This window comes from Orcinus orca, chromosome 17 (genome assembly GCF_937001465.1).
Source record: "Orcinus orca chromosome 17, mOrcOrc1.1, whole genome shotgun sequence".
Lineage (NCBI taxonomy): Eukaryota > Metazoa > Chordata > Mammalia > Artiodactyla > Delphinidae > Orcinus > Orcinus orca.
Window position 1 is genome coordinate 81,034,607 of NC_064575.1, and position 16,711 is coordinate 81,051,317.

Genomic DNA, 16,711 nt, shown 5'->3' on the forward strand with positions numbered 1-16,711 from the left:
ACTATCTACCAAGCACTTTTCTAGACAAGGAGCATGCAGCCCCAAACAAGACAATCATGGGTTCTGCTCCATGGTGATCACCTTAAGTGAGAAAAATTAGAAAATGGACGAGCAAAAAGTAAGGCATTTTAGATAGTGGTAAATGCTTTGTGACAGCTCAGGGGCACACAGGGTAGCCAGTGCAGAAGTGAGCTTGGTTGCTTGGCCAGTCTGAGGAACACGAAGCGGTTCTCTGCAGCGCCTCTAGGGGTTGGGCCGGGTAGGCTGCGGAGCGCGTGGCCTTGGGGAGATGGCCGGAGGACTCCTGGGCCAGAGGCAGGACTTGAGACCCCTCCCACAGCAGCAGGAAGCCTTTGGGGTCTCCATAAAGGCCTGGGGACAGCAAGATCAGATTTATGTTTGAAACTTTCTTCCTTAGGTGGTGTTTGCTGTTGGGTGAACCTCTTGTGATAACCACGTGCCAGATAAGCTCGGGTAGTTTTTCTTTTCTTTTTCTTTTCTTACAGTGACCCCCTTTTAAACATGATTTTTCTTTTTTCAGGAAGAAGAGTTGAGGAAAAGTGGAGAAGCAAAGTACTTCCACCTCAATGATGATCTCCATGTTCTGATTGAAGTGTTTGCCCCGCCAGCAGAAGCCTATGCCCGTATGGGACATGCTCTGGAGGAAATCAAAAAGTTCCTCATTCCGGTGAGTACAGTTTTTCTTGATAGTTAATTTGTACTTTAAAGTCCTCCCTTTGTTTTAATCCTTGACGGTTCTTATCAGTAATTGTTATTTGCATAGCGCTTTGTCTGTTACAGTGTCCCTGTGAATTACTTGGCATCATTCCTTCTTTACCTGTGAGGCCAGGGATTTTTAAAGAGATTAGGTAATACTGCAAGAAAGTTGAAGAGCACGGTCACCGGTGTGCCTTTGGGGTCTCAGGCCCTGAGCCTTGCTGTGACACTCAGTCACTTCACAAATTCGTTGCTCTCGAGCGGGCGCTCGTTGGTGCGGTCCACGTGCCGAGTGCTGTGCTCAGTGTTGGTGTGTCGCGTGAGTAAGCGCAGCCCCACAGGAGGCTTGTGTGGTTTAGGGGAGAAGCACGTGGTTTCTGTGCAGCGTGAGGAATGCTTGATGGTGTCGGAGCGGCGGGCACAGAGAGGAAGGCACTGTGTGGGTGTTTATGTTTTTGTTAACAGTTGATGGTCTTTTTTAATCCTTTTCAGACACCCTGACATTGCTGAGAATGTGATAATTTGAAGAGAATTTGTCCCTATTTCCATTACAAAAGTTAATTTCAGTCTTTTGTATAATTTGCATGTTCTAGATTTAAAAAACAAAAACTGGAACACATTGGTTCTTCAGACAGTTTATTTTAGAGAAACTGTCACATCTGCCAAACAGCTGTCTGGGATAAGACTGTGTTCAGCGATTCCCAGTGGTGTAGTAGATTGACTTACCTACTGTAGCATGTGTCACGATTATGTTATCTGTGAGGAAGACTGTCACATTTATAGGGAAAGGACGTTTTAAATCATGATTGTCTTGGAAAAGCCAGGGCATAAGACCATATTAAGTATTTTAATTTGGGAGCTTAACAGAGTTTTCTTTAGTTCCCTCAAGCCAGTGTGATGATCCTATTATTCATTTAGTTTAAAAACAGAGCTTTTGAGTGCTCTCTACTTGATAGACACATGTGGACTAATAAAAGACATGGCCCCTGCCCTTATGGAGTTTATATAATGGGAGAGACAGGTAAGAATCAGATATTTATATCAATGACTTTAAAATTGTAACTGACAAGACCAAGGAGACGTTTAATGTCCTTGTGGTCATTCAGTGTGGACGAGGGAGTGCCGGCTTAGCCAAGTAGGACAGACTCTGTCCTCCGACGGTGGCAGCAGCCGTCCTCCCGCCCCATCACTTCTCACTCTCCCACCAGGAGGTAGGCTCCAACTTCTTTCACCTTGAACCTGAGCTGGCCAGAAAACTCTTCGCCTAACCCAAGGCGCCAAGAATTTCTGCTGTGTTTTCTCCTTAATGTTTTATGGTATTAGCTCTTGCCTTGAACTCTATGATCCACTTGAAGTTACTTTTTGTGTACGGTGTTAGATTAGTATCTAAATATATCTTTTTCTATGTAGATATCCAGTTGTCCCAGCACCATATGTTAAAGACAATTCTGTCCCTATTGAATTGCCTTGGCACTATTGTTGAAGATTAACGGAATATAAATGTATGAATTTATTTCAGAATTCTCAGTTCTGTTCCATTGATTTATATACCTGTCCTTACGCCAGTACCATACGCTTAATTACTTCAGCCTTACAGCAAATTTTGAAATCCAGGTTGTGTAAGTTCTGCAACTTTGTTCTTCTTTTTCAAACTTGTTTTGGCTATTCTGGCTCCTTCGCATTTTTATGTATATTTTACATTCAGCTTGTCAATTTCTACCAAAAAAAAAAAAAAACCTTGCTAGGGTTTTGATAGTGCGTTGAACTTATAAGTCAATTTGGGGGTAATTTTCCATCCTAACAATATTGCACCTTCTTGTCCATGAACACGAAACGTCTCTCCATTTTTTTAAGAGATATTAAAATTTTTTCTCAGCAGTGTTTTATAGTTTTCAGGATACCAGGCTTGCATTTCTTTTGTTAAATTTATTTCTAAGTATTATATACTTTTTGATGTTATTGTGAACGGAATTTTTTTTTTTTAATTTCATTTTCAGGTGGTTACTTGTGTATAGAAATGCAGTTGATCTTGTTTGTACCTTGTGACTTTGCTGAATGTGTTTATTAGTTTCAGTGTGTGTGTGTTTAATGGAATTATCAGGATTTTCTACATACAGAATCATGTGATCTGTGAATAAAGAAAGCTTTACTTCTTCCTTTCATATCTGATGCCTTTAATTTCTTATTTAATTTTATTTTCTTCCTTATTACACTGACTAGAACTTTCAGTGCATTGTTGAGTAGAAGTGAGGATAGACACCCTTTCCTAGTTTTCAGTCTTTTACCGTGAAGTGTGATGTTAACTGTGGGGTTTCTTTTGCTGCCCTTTATCACGTTGAAGAAGTTCTCTTCTGTGCCTGGTGGTAAGAGGTTTGGGTTTGTTGGTTTGTTTTAGTCACAAATGGGTGTTGGGCTGTGCTAACTGCTCTTCTGTCCATTGAGCCCCTCACGTGGCTTTTCTTCTTCATTCTGTTAATAACGGCGTATTGCATTTGTGATTTCAGATGTCAGGCCAGCTTTGCAGTCCCAGGTGTAACTCTACTTGGTCGTGATATGTAACCCCTTTTATATGTTGCTGGAAACATATAAAAAACCCTAATAGTTTAATGATTATTACATCTATAATCATGAGGGATATTGGCTTGTAGTACAGTATTTTTATAGACATTTCTGTTAAAGCACACATCTAGCATTTCTGGTGCTCTTTGTTTCTTTATGCGGATAGAGTTGACATATGGTGTTACTTGTTTTCAGCCTGAAGGACTTCCTTTAGTCTTTTTTGTAACATAGGTCTGCTAGCAAAAAAAGTTTTTTTCTCGGCATGTCTTTTATTTCACCTATATCCTAAAGTTTAGCTTACAAACGTACCTCTTTTTATTGCGCTTCACTTTATTGTGCTTCAGAGATACTGTGTTTGTTTTGTGTTTTTTTTTTTTTAACAAATTGAAGGTTTATGGCAACCCTGTGTCAGGCAAGTCTTGGCATCATTTTTCCAATAGCATTTGTCCCCGTCGTGTCTCTGTGTCACATTTTGGTAATTCTCACAATATCTCAAATGTTTTTACTAATTTTATATCTGTTATGGTGATCTGTGATCAGTGATCTTTGATGTTACTACTGTGACTCAACTGAAGGCTCAAATAATGGTTAGCATTTTTTAGCAGTATTTTTTAATTAAGGTAAGTACTTTTTTTTTTAAGACATAATGGTATTGCACACTAATAGACTACAGTATAGTGTTAACTATAACTTTTATATGCACTGGGAAGCTAAAAAATTCGTACGACTGGCTTTATTTCAATATTTGCCTTATTGCAGTGGTCTGGAACCAAATCTGCAATACCTCCGGAGTATACCTGTGTATAACTCTTGGTCGACGGTTTTTTCTTTTATGTGGTAGGAGGCCATTCTTCTATTTTCTGGCCTCTACTATTTTTGATGTGAAGAGTCATTAATTATTTTGTGGTTTTGTATGTAATCTGTTGTTTTTCTCTTGCTGTTGCTCAGACTTTCTTTTTATCTTTGATTTTCCACTATTTGACTGTGGTGTACATGTTTATCTCAAGCGAATATGTGGGTTTATGTTTTTCTTCAAATGTGTGGGTAGTTTTCAACCATTGTTTCTTTAAAATTTCTCTGCCTTTCTCTTCCTCCTCCACCACCCCCAACCCCTGGATTCCCATTATATGTATGTTGGTACATTTGATGGTGCCCCACAGATCTCTGAGGCTCATTTTTCTTCATCCATTTTTCTCTGTGTTTTTCAGATTGAATCCTTTTAATTAACTTCAAGTTCACTGATTCATTCGTCTGCCATCTTAAATCTGCTGTTGAGCTCCTCTGATTAACTTTACATTGTAGTTATTGTGGATTTTTTTAATCTCTTTTTTTTTGCTGGTCCAGATTTGGGCCCTCTCCTAGGCAGTTTCTTCCTGCCCTGGGTATAGGTGACATTTTCCTGTTTCTTTTCATGTCTCTTAGGTTTTTGTTGAGAACACCACATTTTAAGTAATGTATTGTAGTAAATCGGATTCTGATTCACTTTATTCCCAGAGGGTTATTGTTGCAGGTTTTTTTTTTTCTTTAATAATTTAGTTGGACTAAATCTGCAGTCTGTCTCCTTCATGGTTTAAAGTTTTGTTAATTTTTTTCCTTCTCACTTTTATTTTGAAGCCTGGCCTGCTAGGATTTTTCTCTGGGTCAGCATTGCTGAGAGATCAGCCAGTGGTTGGTCAGAGGGTGTGCTCAGACACCTGTGTCAGTAAGGCTTCCCCCCTCTGCTGATGGAACTGGGTGTGCCTTGGGGAGTACATCCAAAGGCTACTCAGTTTTCCAGTCTGCCCTGGCTTCTCCTTTCTGCCAGGAATCCTTGTGTCTCCTTTGTACGTTCACAGGCGAGGAGGTGCGGGGCACTTTAGCTTTCTCCGTTCTCTGCTGTACGTGTGCATAGCCCTCTCTTCAGCAGGCGGAGACGTGCAGAGAGCTTATCGAGGCTCTCCAGGCTGTTAAATTTCTGGCTAATTGGCCAGTCTGTTTGTTGCTCGCCCCACCCAGAACGTGATTATTCGGCTTGCTGATTGACTGGTCTCCTCTATTCATTTGCTATCAGAATTGCTACTGATGTTGACAGTGCTGCTGGGCATGGAGTCATTTCACACTTTCTTCAAAATTACGTGAACATCCGTCACTGGTTTTCACGGCTTTCCCCGTCCTCGTGGAACTTCTGCGTCATCTGGGCTGGGGAGGAGGGGTGGGAGCACAAGATTGCCACAGACTCCCACTCTCCTTTCCAGAGTCCCGAAGCGGTCGTTTTTAACTGTTTGGTCAGCCTTTACTGTTGCTTTTTATGGAAAGGCTTTGCTGAGCTCCTTGCTTAGTTATCCTGAAAGTCCTGTGCTCTCTCATAACCTTTCTTTTTTTTTTTTTTTTTTTAACTTAGGTTGCTTTGGATCTCTGTCCATACGAGCATATGTAAAGTTTCACTTCATCCTTTTTCATGTCTGCATAATGTTTCATTATGTGCGTGTTCCAGAATTTATTTAATTAGTCTTCAAATAATGGACACTTACTTCTTAAAGATTATAATTCAAACAGTGATCCCAGGATTAACCTTGGACATAAATATTAGCATATTTGGGCAAATATGTCTGAAGAGTACATCTCTGGCTAGTTAGAGAACCCACTGAATTTTTAATAAATTACTTTTGATGATTTTATTTTAAGACTTTTTTCCTATTCTCCAGGCTAACACATTTAGATAGATCCTAAACTTACTGGCTAGAGAAATCCCATTTACACATATTTAATTAGAATTCTAATCAATTTTCTACTCTTCACAATTGGTGATAGTGTTGGTGTTAATGTTATAATAGTTTCACTTTTCAGGTGGGGAGTTGAAGTGATAATTTACTAGTGACTAGTTTAAAATGTAAAATTGTAAAAATAATTTAATCTATAAGCTACCATATGTGATTTGGTTTCCCTACTGATCTAAAACATTATTTCAAAGACCAATAAAATTGTAACTACAGTGTGTATGTCAATAGTGTCTATCTGACCTCAGAAGAAACAGTTACCTCACATTTAAAGAAGTTGTCTAAAATCACATAGCTGGTCCGCCCGATTGGGTAAATTCAGGCTTAACCTCAGATGCGATTGACTCAGATTCCGTTTTTTTGCTTTTTGGGGTTTTTTTTTCCCTCCTAACTACACTGTCTGCTGTAATGTACTTTTACACAGATGATGTTTAAAATAGGCTTTAATTCTAGTTTTCGTGGCACCATTGTAAATTACCTAACTTTACTTAGAGCAATGCTTTTCTTTTTTTTATTTTTCTTTTTAGATTTTTAATTGTATTTTTGAATAGGGCCTCAGTTATCTTCTTTTCCCATGAATCAATTTTTAACCACATACAATTTTATGTCCTGCCTCCTAACACTTTTCAACAGGGCCAATATTCAGCATTTAGGTAGCACATTTTATTTAGAATGTGCTTTAAAAATAATTTATTAATCACACGTTTTTAGTAAAATGGTAAGGAGCATACTGTTAGTAGGCAGAACCCACCACGGATTCAGAGGTTATCTGCCAGGAGCCTGCCAAGGGCCAGCTGGGATGACACACCCTTCTCTGTAATGTGTGCGGCCTTCCTTCCCACTTCTGTATCCATATCTTTAACTTCTGAATTTCCAGTTCCTATGTCTGATTGCTCTACAACAGCTCAATTTTTGTGTGCTATAGACCATTGCAGACTCGACCTGTACAAAATTGATTAAATCATGATGTCACTTTGTTACTCTCCTTATCTTCCAGAAACCAGTCAAACTTCTTGACTTTGTTCATATACCCCCATATCCAATATTTTACCATTTCTAATAAAATTAGGCCTTATAAATAACTCCATATCTACCTGTCACCATCCTTCCTGCCACTTCCCTACTCCAGGCCATCTTTACCACGTACTGGGATTACTTAAGTGCTTCCATCTGGTGTTTCTGCCTCCAGTGTGTTGTTTTTTCCTTTTAATATCTTTATTGAGATGTAAATCACATGGCATAAAATTCACTCATATAAAGTATACAGTTCAGTGCCTTTTAGTATATTCGCAGAGTTCTGCAGCTGTCCCCCTAATCTCAGCTGGGCCATTTGTATTGCCTCCCAAAATGAACCTTGTAACCAACAGCCGTCACTCCCCATTCTTCTCCCACCTTCGGCAACCACTAATTAGTTTTTGTTCTTTTTACACAGCTTTTATGGAGATATAATTCAGATACCATACAGTTTACCCATAAGGTATACAGTTCACTGGATTATTGTATATTCACAGTTTTGTAACCATGACTACCAACTGGTTTAGATTTTTATCATCCCCCCAAGGAACTCCGTAGCCATTAGCGGTCCCTCCCACTTGGCTCCCCTACCTTCTCACACTCCTCTGGCTTACATCGCCACTAATCTCTCTCTCTAGATTTCCCTGGGTTTTTTGACATCTCATATAAAACACGTACAGCATGTGTAGTCTTTTGCCCTGACTTCTTTCACTTAACATACTGTTATCAAGGTTCATTCAAGTTGCTTTTTATTGCTGAATAATATTCCATTTTACCATATACCACATTTTATATGTCCACTTATCAGTTGAGGACTTTGGGGTTGTTTCTACTTTGGGGCTATTATGACTAATACTGCTGTGAACACACATTTTTGCATGAATATATGTTTTCATTTTCTTGGGTATTACCTAGGAATGGATTTGCCAGGTCATATGGTAACCCTTTGTTCAGCATTTTTGAGGAGCTACTACGTGGTTTTCCGAAGTGGCTGGACCATTTTACATTGCCACCAGAAAGTTGTAAGGGTTTCAATATCTCTGCAATCTTACCAACACTTGATATTGCTTATCTCTTTGATTACTGCTATCCTAGGGAGTATGTTCGTGGTATTTCATTGTGTTTTTTGTTTGCATTTCCATAATAACTAATAATGTCGAGCTTCTTTTCTTGGGCTTACTTTCTGTTTTTCTTAGAGAGAAATGCCTATTCAAATCATTTATCCTTTCAAAATTAGGTTATGTGTCCTTTTATTATTGAGCTGTGAGAGTTCTTCATGTATTATGAATACAAGTTGCTTATCAGGTAATAGGATTTCAAAATATTTTCTTCTGTTTTGTGGGCTGTATTTTGACTTTTTTGATGGTATTTTTGTGGCACAATAGTTTTAAACTTTGACTTGGTCCAATTTGACTGTTTTTTCATTTGTGCTTTTGGTATCTTAGCTAAGAAATCATTATGTAATACAGGATCATGAAAATTTACTTTCACGTTTTCTTTCAAGAGTTTTACAGTTTTAGCTCTTACATTTAGGTCTCTGATCCATTTTGATATAATTTTTGTGTATGGCAAAAAGTAAAGGGCCCATCTTATTTTTTTGATGTGGATATTCATTTGTTACAGCACCATTTGTTAGAGACTATTTGAAAATCAATTGACTATAATGGATAACTGGGCTCTCAATTCTGTTTCATTGATCTTTATGTCTACCTTTTAAGGCAGTACCATACATTCTCCATTACTATAGCTTTATAGTAAGTTTTGAAATGAGAACATACCAGTCTTCCAACTTCGTTCTTCTTTCTTGAGATAGTTCTGGCTAAACTAGGCTCTCTGTAACTACCGGTTGATTGAGTTGTAAATAATAATGTCCATATATCAGTTACGTGCCATTTTAATTTTATTATAAATATTTCATTTGGAAAGTATGCACAGCAGAAGGAGATATGGCTGACTGTAGAAAATTCTAGTTTAGGGGAAAAATACTGTTTTTTTTTTTCTTTTTACAACAATTTATTGATAAATTTTCATTTCAACAAACTCAAGTCTTGTTTTATGAATTTAACTATTTTCCTTACCTTTTTTTTTTTCCTATTAAAAATTATTTGCTTCATGTCCTGAATTCTTTGTTATCTTCTGTCTTTTGTGTAGGACTATAATGATGAAATCAGGCAAGCACAGCTCCAGGAATTAACATATTTGAATGGTGGTTCAGAAAATGCAGATGTACCAGTTGTTCGAGGGAAACCTACCTTGCGTACAAGAGGTGTACCAACCCCAGCAATAACCAGGTAGGTGTGATTAATTGACTTACCTGTTTGTTGTTAGAATAGGGTACCATGGCAACAGTTTTAATGTTTCCTTTTTTAACGGGCAAGCGACTTTACCAGTGTATTGGTACAAAGCCTATAGGAATACATTCAGGCAATATGGTGTCGTATTAAGAGGATTCACTGTGGACTGAGGTATTCCTGGCCTTAAATATTACCTGTACCACTTACTAGCTAGTGACTGTAGATAAGTTTATTTAATCACCCTCACGTTATTAATCCCCTAATTCTTTGAATGTAAGTCATAGCTTTGATGCACAAATGGAGATAGTGGAAGCTTGTGTTTTCCCAGTGAGCGCAGACAGTACCAGGCTAGTTCATTGCCGCATCTCCAGTGTTGAGCAGTGTCAGGTACCAGGTGAGTGTCCCGATGCTCGTTGTCCTTTTATGCCGTGTAAATGCTCTGTGGTATCTGAAACTCCGAAGCTTGTCCAGGCACACCGAATTTTTATTTCTGTCTCGGAATCACGACTGCTTTTATCATGAAAAATATGTTAATGAATTCGTAAGTCAATTGAAGCAAGCTATAAATTGAGACGTGACTCTCAAACTTATTTGAAAATTATTTTTAATTTTTGCATTTTTGCCCCCAGAAGAACTCAGTGGAAATTAGTAACACAGACTTTTTTTCACTGGTGACTGTATATATTTTTTCAGGTAGAGTTTTGCATGAAATAATTTAAAATAGGTTTCTTCCATTTATCCAAGTTCCTTTGGAGGAATAAAGAGTGAGTCCCCCTGCTGAGTGCTGATCGACACGCTGTCAGAGCAGTTACAGACAGGTGTTATTGCAATGTAAAAGGAACACAGATCTGGGCATGGTACCAGGTGGGTTTTCTCTGTAAAAAACAGGCTAATAATAATAGGATTGCTGATGATGATTTAATGAAATAATTTATGTAGCTGTTCAGTAAACGGTAAATCTCTATCATTTCCATTTCTCCTGTTAAATAATTTACTTGCAATCATAGGAAATTACGTATTTGCTATATTCGTTTCCAGTGGCTGTTACAATGAATTACCACAAATTTGGTGGCTTTAAGCAATAGAGATTGGTCATAGTTCTGGAGGCTAGATGTCTGAAATCAGCTTTACTAGGCTAAAATCAAGGTACTGACCGCTGTTCCCCCTGGAGGCTGTAGGGGGGACGTCGTGGTGACCCTCCCAGCTTCTGGTGCCTGTAGGCGGTCCTTGACTTGAGGCCATCGCACTCTGCTCCGTCTCCTTCTTAGCGCTGCCGTCTCGCATCTCCAGTTGCCTCCCTCACATGGGGATGCATGGGACTGTGTTTAGAGTCCACCTGGTGACCCAGGGTGGTGTTTCCATCTCAGGATTCTCGACCTAACGTCACAGCTGCAAAGGCCCTTTTCTCTAAATCAGGCGACATCCACAGAACGGATATCCCTTGGATAGAGAATATAGATAACAGAGCACGTGCAGTGCCACCATTTAGGGGATGCCCTGTTCCTTAGACCAGGTCTTCCATTTTTGCTGAAGGTAATTTCTAATCTAGTTGTCTCATTTTCAGTTAAGTTGAAAATGTTATGTTATGAATCGACAAGGAAGGCAGAAACTTTCTGTTTTGAGGGAGTGTAGTATCTGGAGAGATACCTCCATCTGCCCAGGTGAAAAATTATTCCTCTTGGTGGCAGCCTATACCCTGCTTGCCATTTTGAGCTTTTCCATTGCCTTGGTAGTGGGTATTTTGGGATGGAATTACCGTTCAGGTCACACTTCAGACCCAGTGGTTCGCCTGTGGAGCAGTGGCTGGTTCGTGCTGATCCAACACCTGACGCGGGGCACTTCCGCTCCCCACGTGCCAAGGAGCCAGGCACCGCCTCCTTCCCTCCATGTGATTGTGGGCTGGCGTGGCACCAGATCGTTCAAATACTCTGTTTTCTACAGTGTGAAATTCATGTTCCTCTAAGAGGCATTCAGTTGCCCTTCTGTACTTTCTCTTAAGACCTCTCTCCCAGTTGGTCTTCGTTCATTACTTTGCCAGGTTTCCTGCTTTAGCGCCTGCCTCCCCCCGACACCGCCACTGGGTTAAAGGGTGTGCTCTGCCCTTCCAAACCTTTGTTCACACTGCTCCTGTGTCTGCAAGTCTGTGGTTCCGCTCTCTAGCCCTCTCACCTGTTTAAGTCCTACTTGTCTTTACATCCCGAACTGAAACTTCCTTTAACAGACACTCACATCGTGCCTACTACTGACTGAGTGCTTTCTGCGCACATTACAGATATTAACTAGGTTAAGCCTCATAACAGCCCTGTGAGGCGGGCACTGTTTTGCTGAAGTCACCATTTCACAGATGAGGAAACCAAGGCCAGAGGAGTCAGTTACTTGCTCCAGTCACTCAGCTGGGGATTTTTAGAGCCTGGCTGGAATGCAGGCAGTCTGGTTCCAGAAACCATGCCTCTCCCTGTCTTTGATCCTTCCCTTCTGTTTTTATCCAGAATCTTTTTTTTTTTTTTTCTTCCACTCATTCTCCCCTTGCAGTTTTTCCATAGAATTTTCATTCTGTCACTTTTCTTATATATTAGTTACAGCACAATTAATACAAACTACGATGAAAGGACATATTTTTACTACTTTTTCTCATCAGATCACATATAGTAACTTGCTAAGTTAATGTCCATCTACCAGAAGAAAAATAAATTAATATGGAAAATAATTAGGATAGAAAATTACAAAAATCCTAAGGGTGAGATTAATACACAAAAAGGTACATGTTATTTTGTAGGGTTGGCAAAATTGGTCTTTAGATTATGCTTTGAGCTTTCTAGTGGCCAAAGCGGAGGAAAATATGGTTTTAGAATTCACAGCATCTAAATGGCTAAAAACAGTCATAAAACAAAAGGCAAATGCACTTATTGCAGCCTAGCGCTTTCTAGTCCTGGGACCACTGGACGGTCATAGGTAGATCCTCGCTACACTCAGTCCCTCAGTAAGTCATTTTGATTTTAGCTCTGAAATAAGCCTTAAACCTATTTTTCTTTGATCACCTTTTCCACCCTGCACTCCAGCCAGACTGGTCTCCCTTCTGTTCCTTGAACAGGCCGAGCTCGTTCCTTTCCCTGTCCTTTGCCTTCACTCCTCCTCCTTGGCAGGCCTGTCTGCAGTTGCCTGCCTGCCCCTCGGCATCCTGTTCTCAACACACACAGGCACCATGTCAGAGAAGCCTTTGCTGGTTGCCTTGTTTGAAGTGGCCGCCCCCATAACCCAGAAGCCGGCCCACAACACCCTTCTTGGTTACATGGTAGCACTTATCAAACTGAATTTACCTTTCTGACTTGTTCACTTTTTCATTGGTTACCCCTCAGTATTATGTAAAACCTTAAAGGTACTTGTGTCCCTAATGTTTGGCATATAGGAATCACTCAGTAAATACATGTTGAGTGAATACAGTACAATCGCAAATTCTTTAGACTCTTTTGATCAAGTGTTGACCATTTACAACATTTTTTGTTAGGGTAGTTCTTGTCTGTCACGTGACTAGATTACCAGGGGATTAGCTTTTTGGGAATGGTCACATGGACAGCACCACTTTGGAATTTCACAGCAGAACAAGTCATTACTGGAATCTTCATGAATGTTCCCCACTGGTATCACTTCAGGGTAGCTTTCTGCTGAAAGATGTAAATGATCTAAAAGTAAATCCTGCAGAAGGGAGAAATAAGTATTTTAATAAAACCTTTTCATTCAGTTTCAAATGAGAGGACTAAACTTACTCCTTTTTAACTTAGGAGATAAGGAAGTGTCTTTACTTCCGTTCTGCCCTGTGCAGCCCTGTGGTACGTCACCTCCCTAACTCCCCACACGGACCCCAGCAGAGAACACATCAGGGAAGATTAGGACTGACGCCACTCCAGGCAAACTCTCTGTTTAGCTCTGTGGTTTTCCCCGTAGGGTCTCCACCGCATATATTGCCTGCTGCCCTGGTGGTCTGGGCTGCACAGTTTTGAGCCCCCAAGGATGCTCCCTTCCTTTCCCCTCTTCAGAACAGCTGGCTAGTTCTGTGTTGCTTCTCCACTGGCCTTGTCTGGCCCATCTGGCCCTTTCCCCAAGTAGCAGGCAGTGTTCTCTCCCTGCATGTGTTACCAGAAAGAGCAGGAAGAAAAAGTGAACAAAGCAGATGAAGCCTGTCTTTCTAAGTAGTACGTACGCATTCACCAGCGTTGGGTGCCGAACGTGGTGGTTTTGTTTCAACCTAGGACATGAGGCTGACCCATTCACGCGGCTCTTATCAGCTTTCATCAGATGGGGAAAATTTTCAGCTACAGTTTCTTTAAAGAGTTTGCCTTCCCCTTATCTCTTCTTTTCTTGGACTGCAACCCCATGTTAGATCTTATGATTGCACTTCCCAGACTGTATGCCAGGGCGCTGGGATGCTGCCTCACGCTCACAGGGCTGCCGTGGAGAGTTTAAATTTCATGGGACCACTGCAGTAACCGGCAGCTTTCAGACACTGCATGAAACTATCAGCTTAAGTTAATCATTTATTGTTTTCACACTAGGTCATGCCCCACTGATTTCAGTGACATCGTATCTTTGTAAAACCGGCATCTCAGCAGCTGCTGTGATAAATATTAGGTAGCCACAGTTGCTCTGCCTGTTGGGCAGAGCACGTGACTTCCCCAAACCAGGGGATCAGATGGGACTCGGTCACTCTCATTTTCTCATCCACACAGATTTTCACATGGTACCTATTCTCTTTTTAAAATGGATTATGAATAGTATCACAGACGCTAAAGATTGTGTTAATGACAGAAAATGATCCATTCTTCTCCGCAGTATGTGAGAAATGTTATCGGGAAAGCTGAATAGTTAATATATGGGCCATAAATATTTCACCAGCATATGATATGATTTATATTATTCTACCAATCTCTATTAAAAAGCCCTTCTTTATCATTAAGAAAAGGCTGGATATAGGAAAATGGTATTTCTTTTTCTACTAGCCAAAATTATAAGAATTTCCAATTTTAAAAACCCATTAATTTGGGATGTTATGTAAACTATATGATTGCCTCCTGGATTTACCTTCTGAGGACCTTGTACCACCTGACCTGTCAGAACAGTCACTCTCCTCTCCTTCCTTCCAACTCTGTGTCTACTGTCCGTGCCTTTCTTAAAACCCTGACAGTGGTTGACCACACACGTGCCCCGCGCCCCGGTCAGACACTAGAGGACTTTCCTTGGACACGAGCTTCTCTGCTTCTCTTGCCGTGAGACCTGGACTGCCCCTCAGTCCTCAGCATTCACTCCCTTGGGTCCACATGCTCTCTGAGTGTGTGTTAGTGCAGCCACGCTGGAGTTGATTAACGGGAGGCAAAAGGAGAAAAACGTGTGCTTTCTTTTAAAATCACCTTAATAGGCTTTGGGAAGGCAATAACTGAGGCAAATAATGTGCCAAACAGCGAGAAAACTTCTGACAAGAACTTGTAACTTAAGTGCAGCCTGGAACAGACACGTGAGAAAAGCCGCTGAGCACGGTTCTCCTGCTTACGGTGCATCCGCGCAGCCCAAAGCCGGGTGTGGGTTCCCGGTCCTCCTGTCAACTCCAGTGCCGGCTGAAGGAAGGCTTGGATACCCATCAGGCCAACTGACTTTTCCTAGAATGATGTCAAGCGAGCGCCGCTGTCAGTCTGCAGCCCTGGAGGGTGGAAGGAGCCCAGTGAGTGTTTCCGGTGCAGTGGGCATCTCCTCCCCTGCCCTCCCCTCCCCACCCTGGCTCTTCAGAAGTTTTAATCAATTTTTTTCCTCTTTGGCCATCAGTCAGTTTCTGGTGTTAGGTCATTTAATGTCACACATTTTCCTGAGCTCTTTCCTTGACAAATTGAAGTTGCAGAGATGATGACCAAGTCATTGTCCTGCCATTCTGGGATTTTTAAGGGGAAAGTCAGAGAAACAAGTAGTTATGGCAGAATGGCTGAAACAGAGCACGAGGGTTATGAGGAAAAGTGAAGCGGAAGCAGAAACGATAGCACAGATCATCCTGGATGGGGAGCGTGGGTACAAACACACTTAGGATGAAGGTAAAGTAATAAGGCAGGGTAGTGCCAGAGGGAAGTCATCCTGCGCAGAGGGGCAAAGGCTTGAAAGCAGGAAAAATGGGGCCATCTGCCTGGAGTTAGGGTGTGGTTATGGGAAAATCAGAGTCACCCCCAGCCCCTCCTAGCTGCGTGGTCTCAGGGAACTTCCCTCTCTAAGCCTAGTTTCTTCGTCTGTAAAATGGAGATAGGACGTTGAGCACACATTAATCCATATCCTACTTAATTTTTTAAATGTCCCATCGGAGCCCAGACTGTGGCATGATTCCTTTTCTGATTACTCAAAATGATCCCTCACTAAAAATAGAATTCCTGTAGCACAGATATTTGATCAGTCCTTGGGCAAATTGCACATCTCTTCTTCACTCCTTTATTATCAATTTCACCATCATCACAGAGGAAGAAGACTTGTGTGGCATAGTCCCAGAAGGCAGAAGTAAGGCTGATACTTAGAAATGATAAAGGTTTTTGCTATTTTTGTTTATAAGGAAAAAAAGTAAAAACATGCTAACAATCAGAATTGGAAGACAGTGACAGGCTTCAGAGTACGGAGCGAGCTGTCTCTTTTCAGGGGCTACGTCCCTGGATGAAACGGTAAGTTTCTTGTACTTTTAAGAGGGTGGACTCTCTCACACTGTCTTATGTGGTCAACAGTTTTACTAGTAACCAGTTTGTAACTTGTTGGAGAAGAAACAGGTTGCATTGGATCTCTCTCTCACAGACTGTGTACAATGTAGGATAACGTAACACTTAGTCTTTTTTTTTTTTTTTTTAATTGCATTGAAGGTTGGATGGTTCGCAGAATAAAGAAAAGAGATAACCGACAGGTTTCATAACAAGTCTATAACCTCTGGATCCAAGCTACCCAAGGCAGCACTTGAAATGCAGAGTCTCAGTCCCCAGCCTAGATGTACTGATGCAGACTCTGCCCCGAAACCAGGCCCCAGGTGATGTGCGTGCACAGTAACGTGTGAGAGGAGAAGCACGGCCCTAGCACCGCGCTTCAGATGATCTGTAAAGGTGGTGAGACAGAGAGCTGCCAGAGTCCCCTATTCAGAACTTCTAGTCTCCATCAGCCCCGATGGCTTCTTACGTTTGTTCTGAGGGATTATGACCATAGGCTGCGTTTACCTTTCCCTTCTGTCCAGCTTCTCGTTCCCTTGTCAACCTCTGTCAAGAAAAAAAAAAATATCTCAGTGATTAAGCTTTCAGAGAAGTGAAGGAAAGTTGTCACAAGTCTTAGGGATCCTACAGGAAAATAAATTAGCCCTCAGGTCATTAGCGC

At 41.0% G+C, this 16,711-nt stretch overlaps 1 protein-coding gene across 19 annotated transcripts in view; it reads left to right on the plus strand.

The window, feature by feature from the left end:
- KHDRBS3 (KH RNA binding domain containing, signal transduction associated 3) overlaps positions 1–16,711 on the plus strand; it is a 207,104-nt gene that overhangs the window by 96,124 nt on the left and 94,269 nt on the right. For all 19 annotated transcript variants that reach the window (XR_007472965.1, XR_007472966.1, XR_007472969.1 and 16 more), the window contains 2 exons: positions 542–688; positions 9,198–9,337. Coding sequence is in view for 12 of the 19 variants with exons in the window: in XM_049700899.1 (XP_049556856.1) it covers positions 542–688; positions 9,198–9,337 (287 nt within the window). In the remaining 7 variants the exon portion in view is untranslated. The remainder of the gene's footprint in view (positions 1–541; positions 689–9,197; positions 9,338–16,711) is intronic.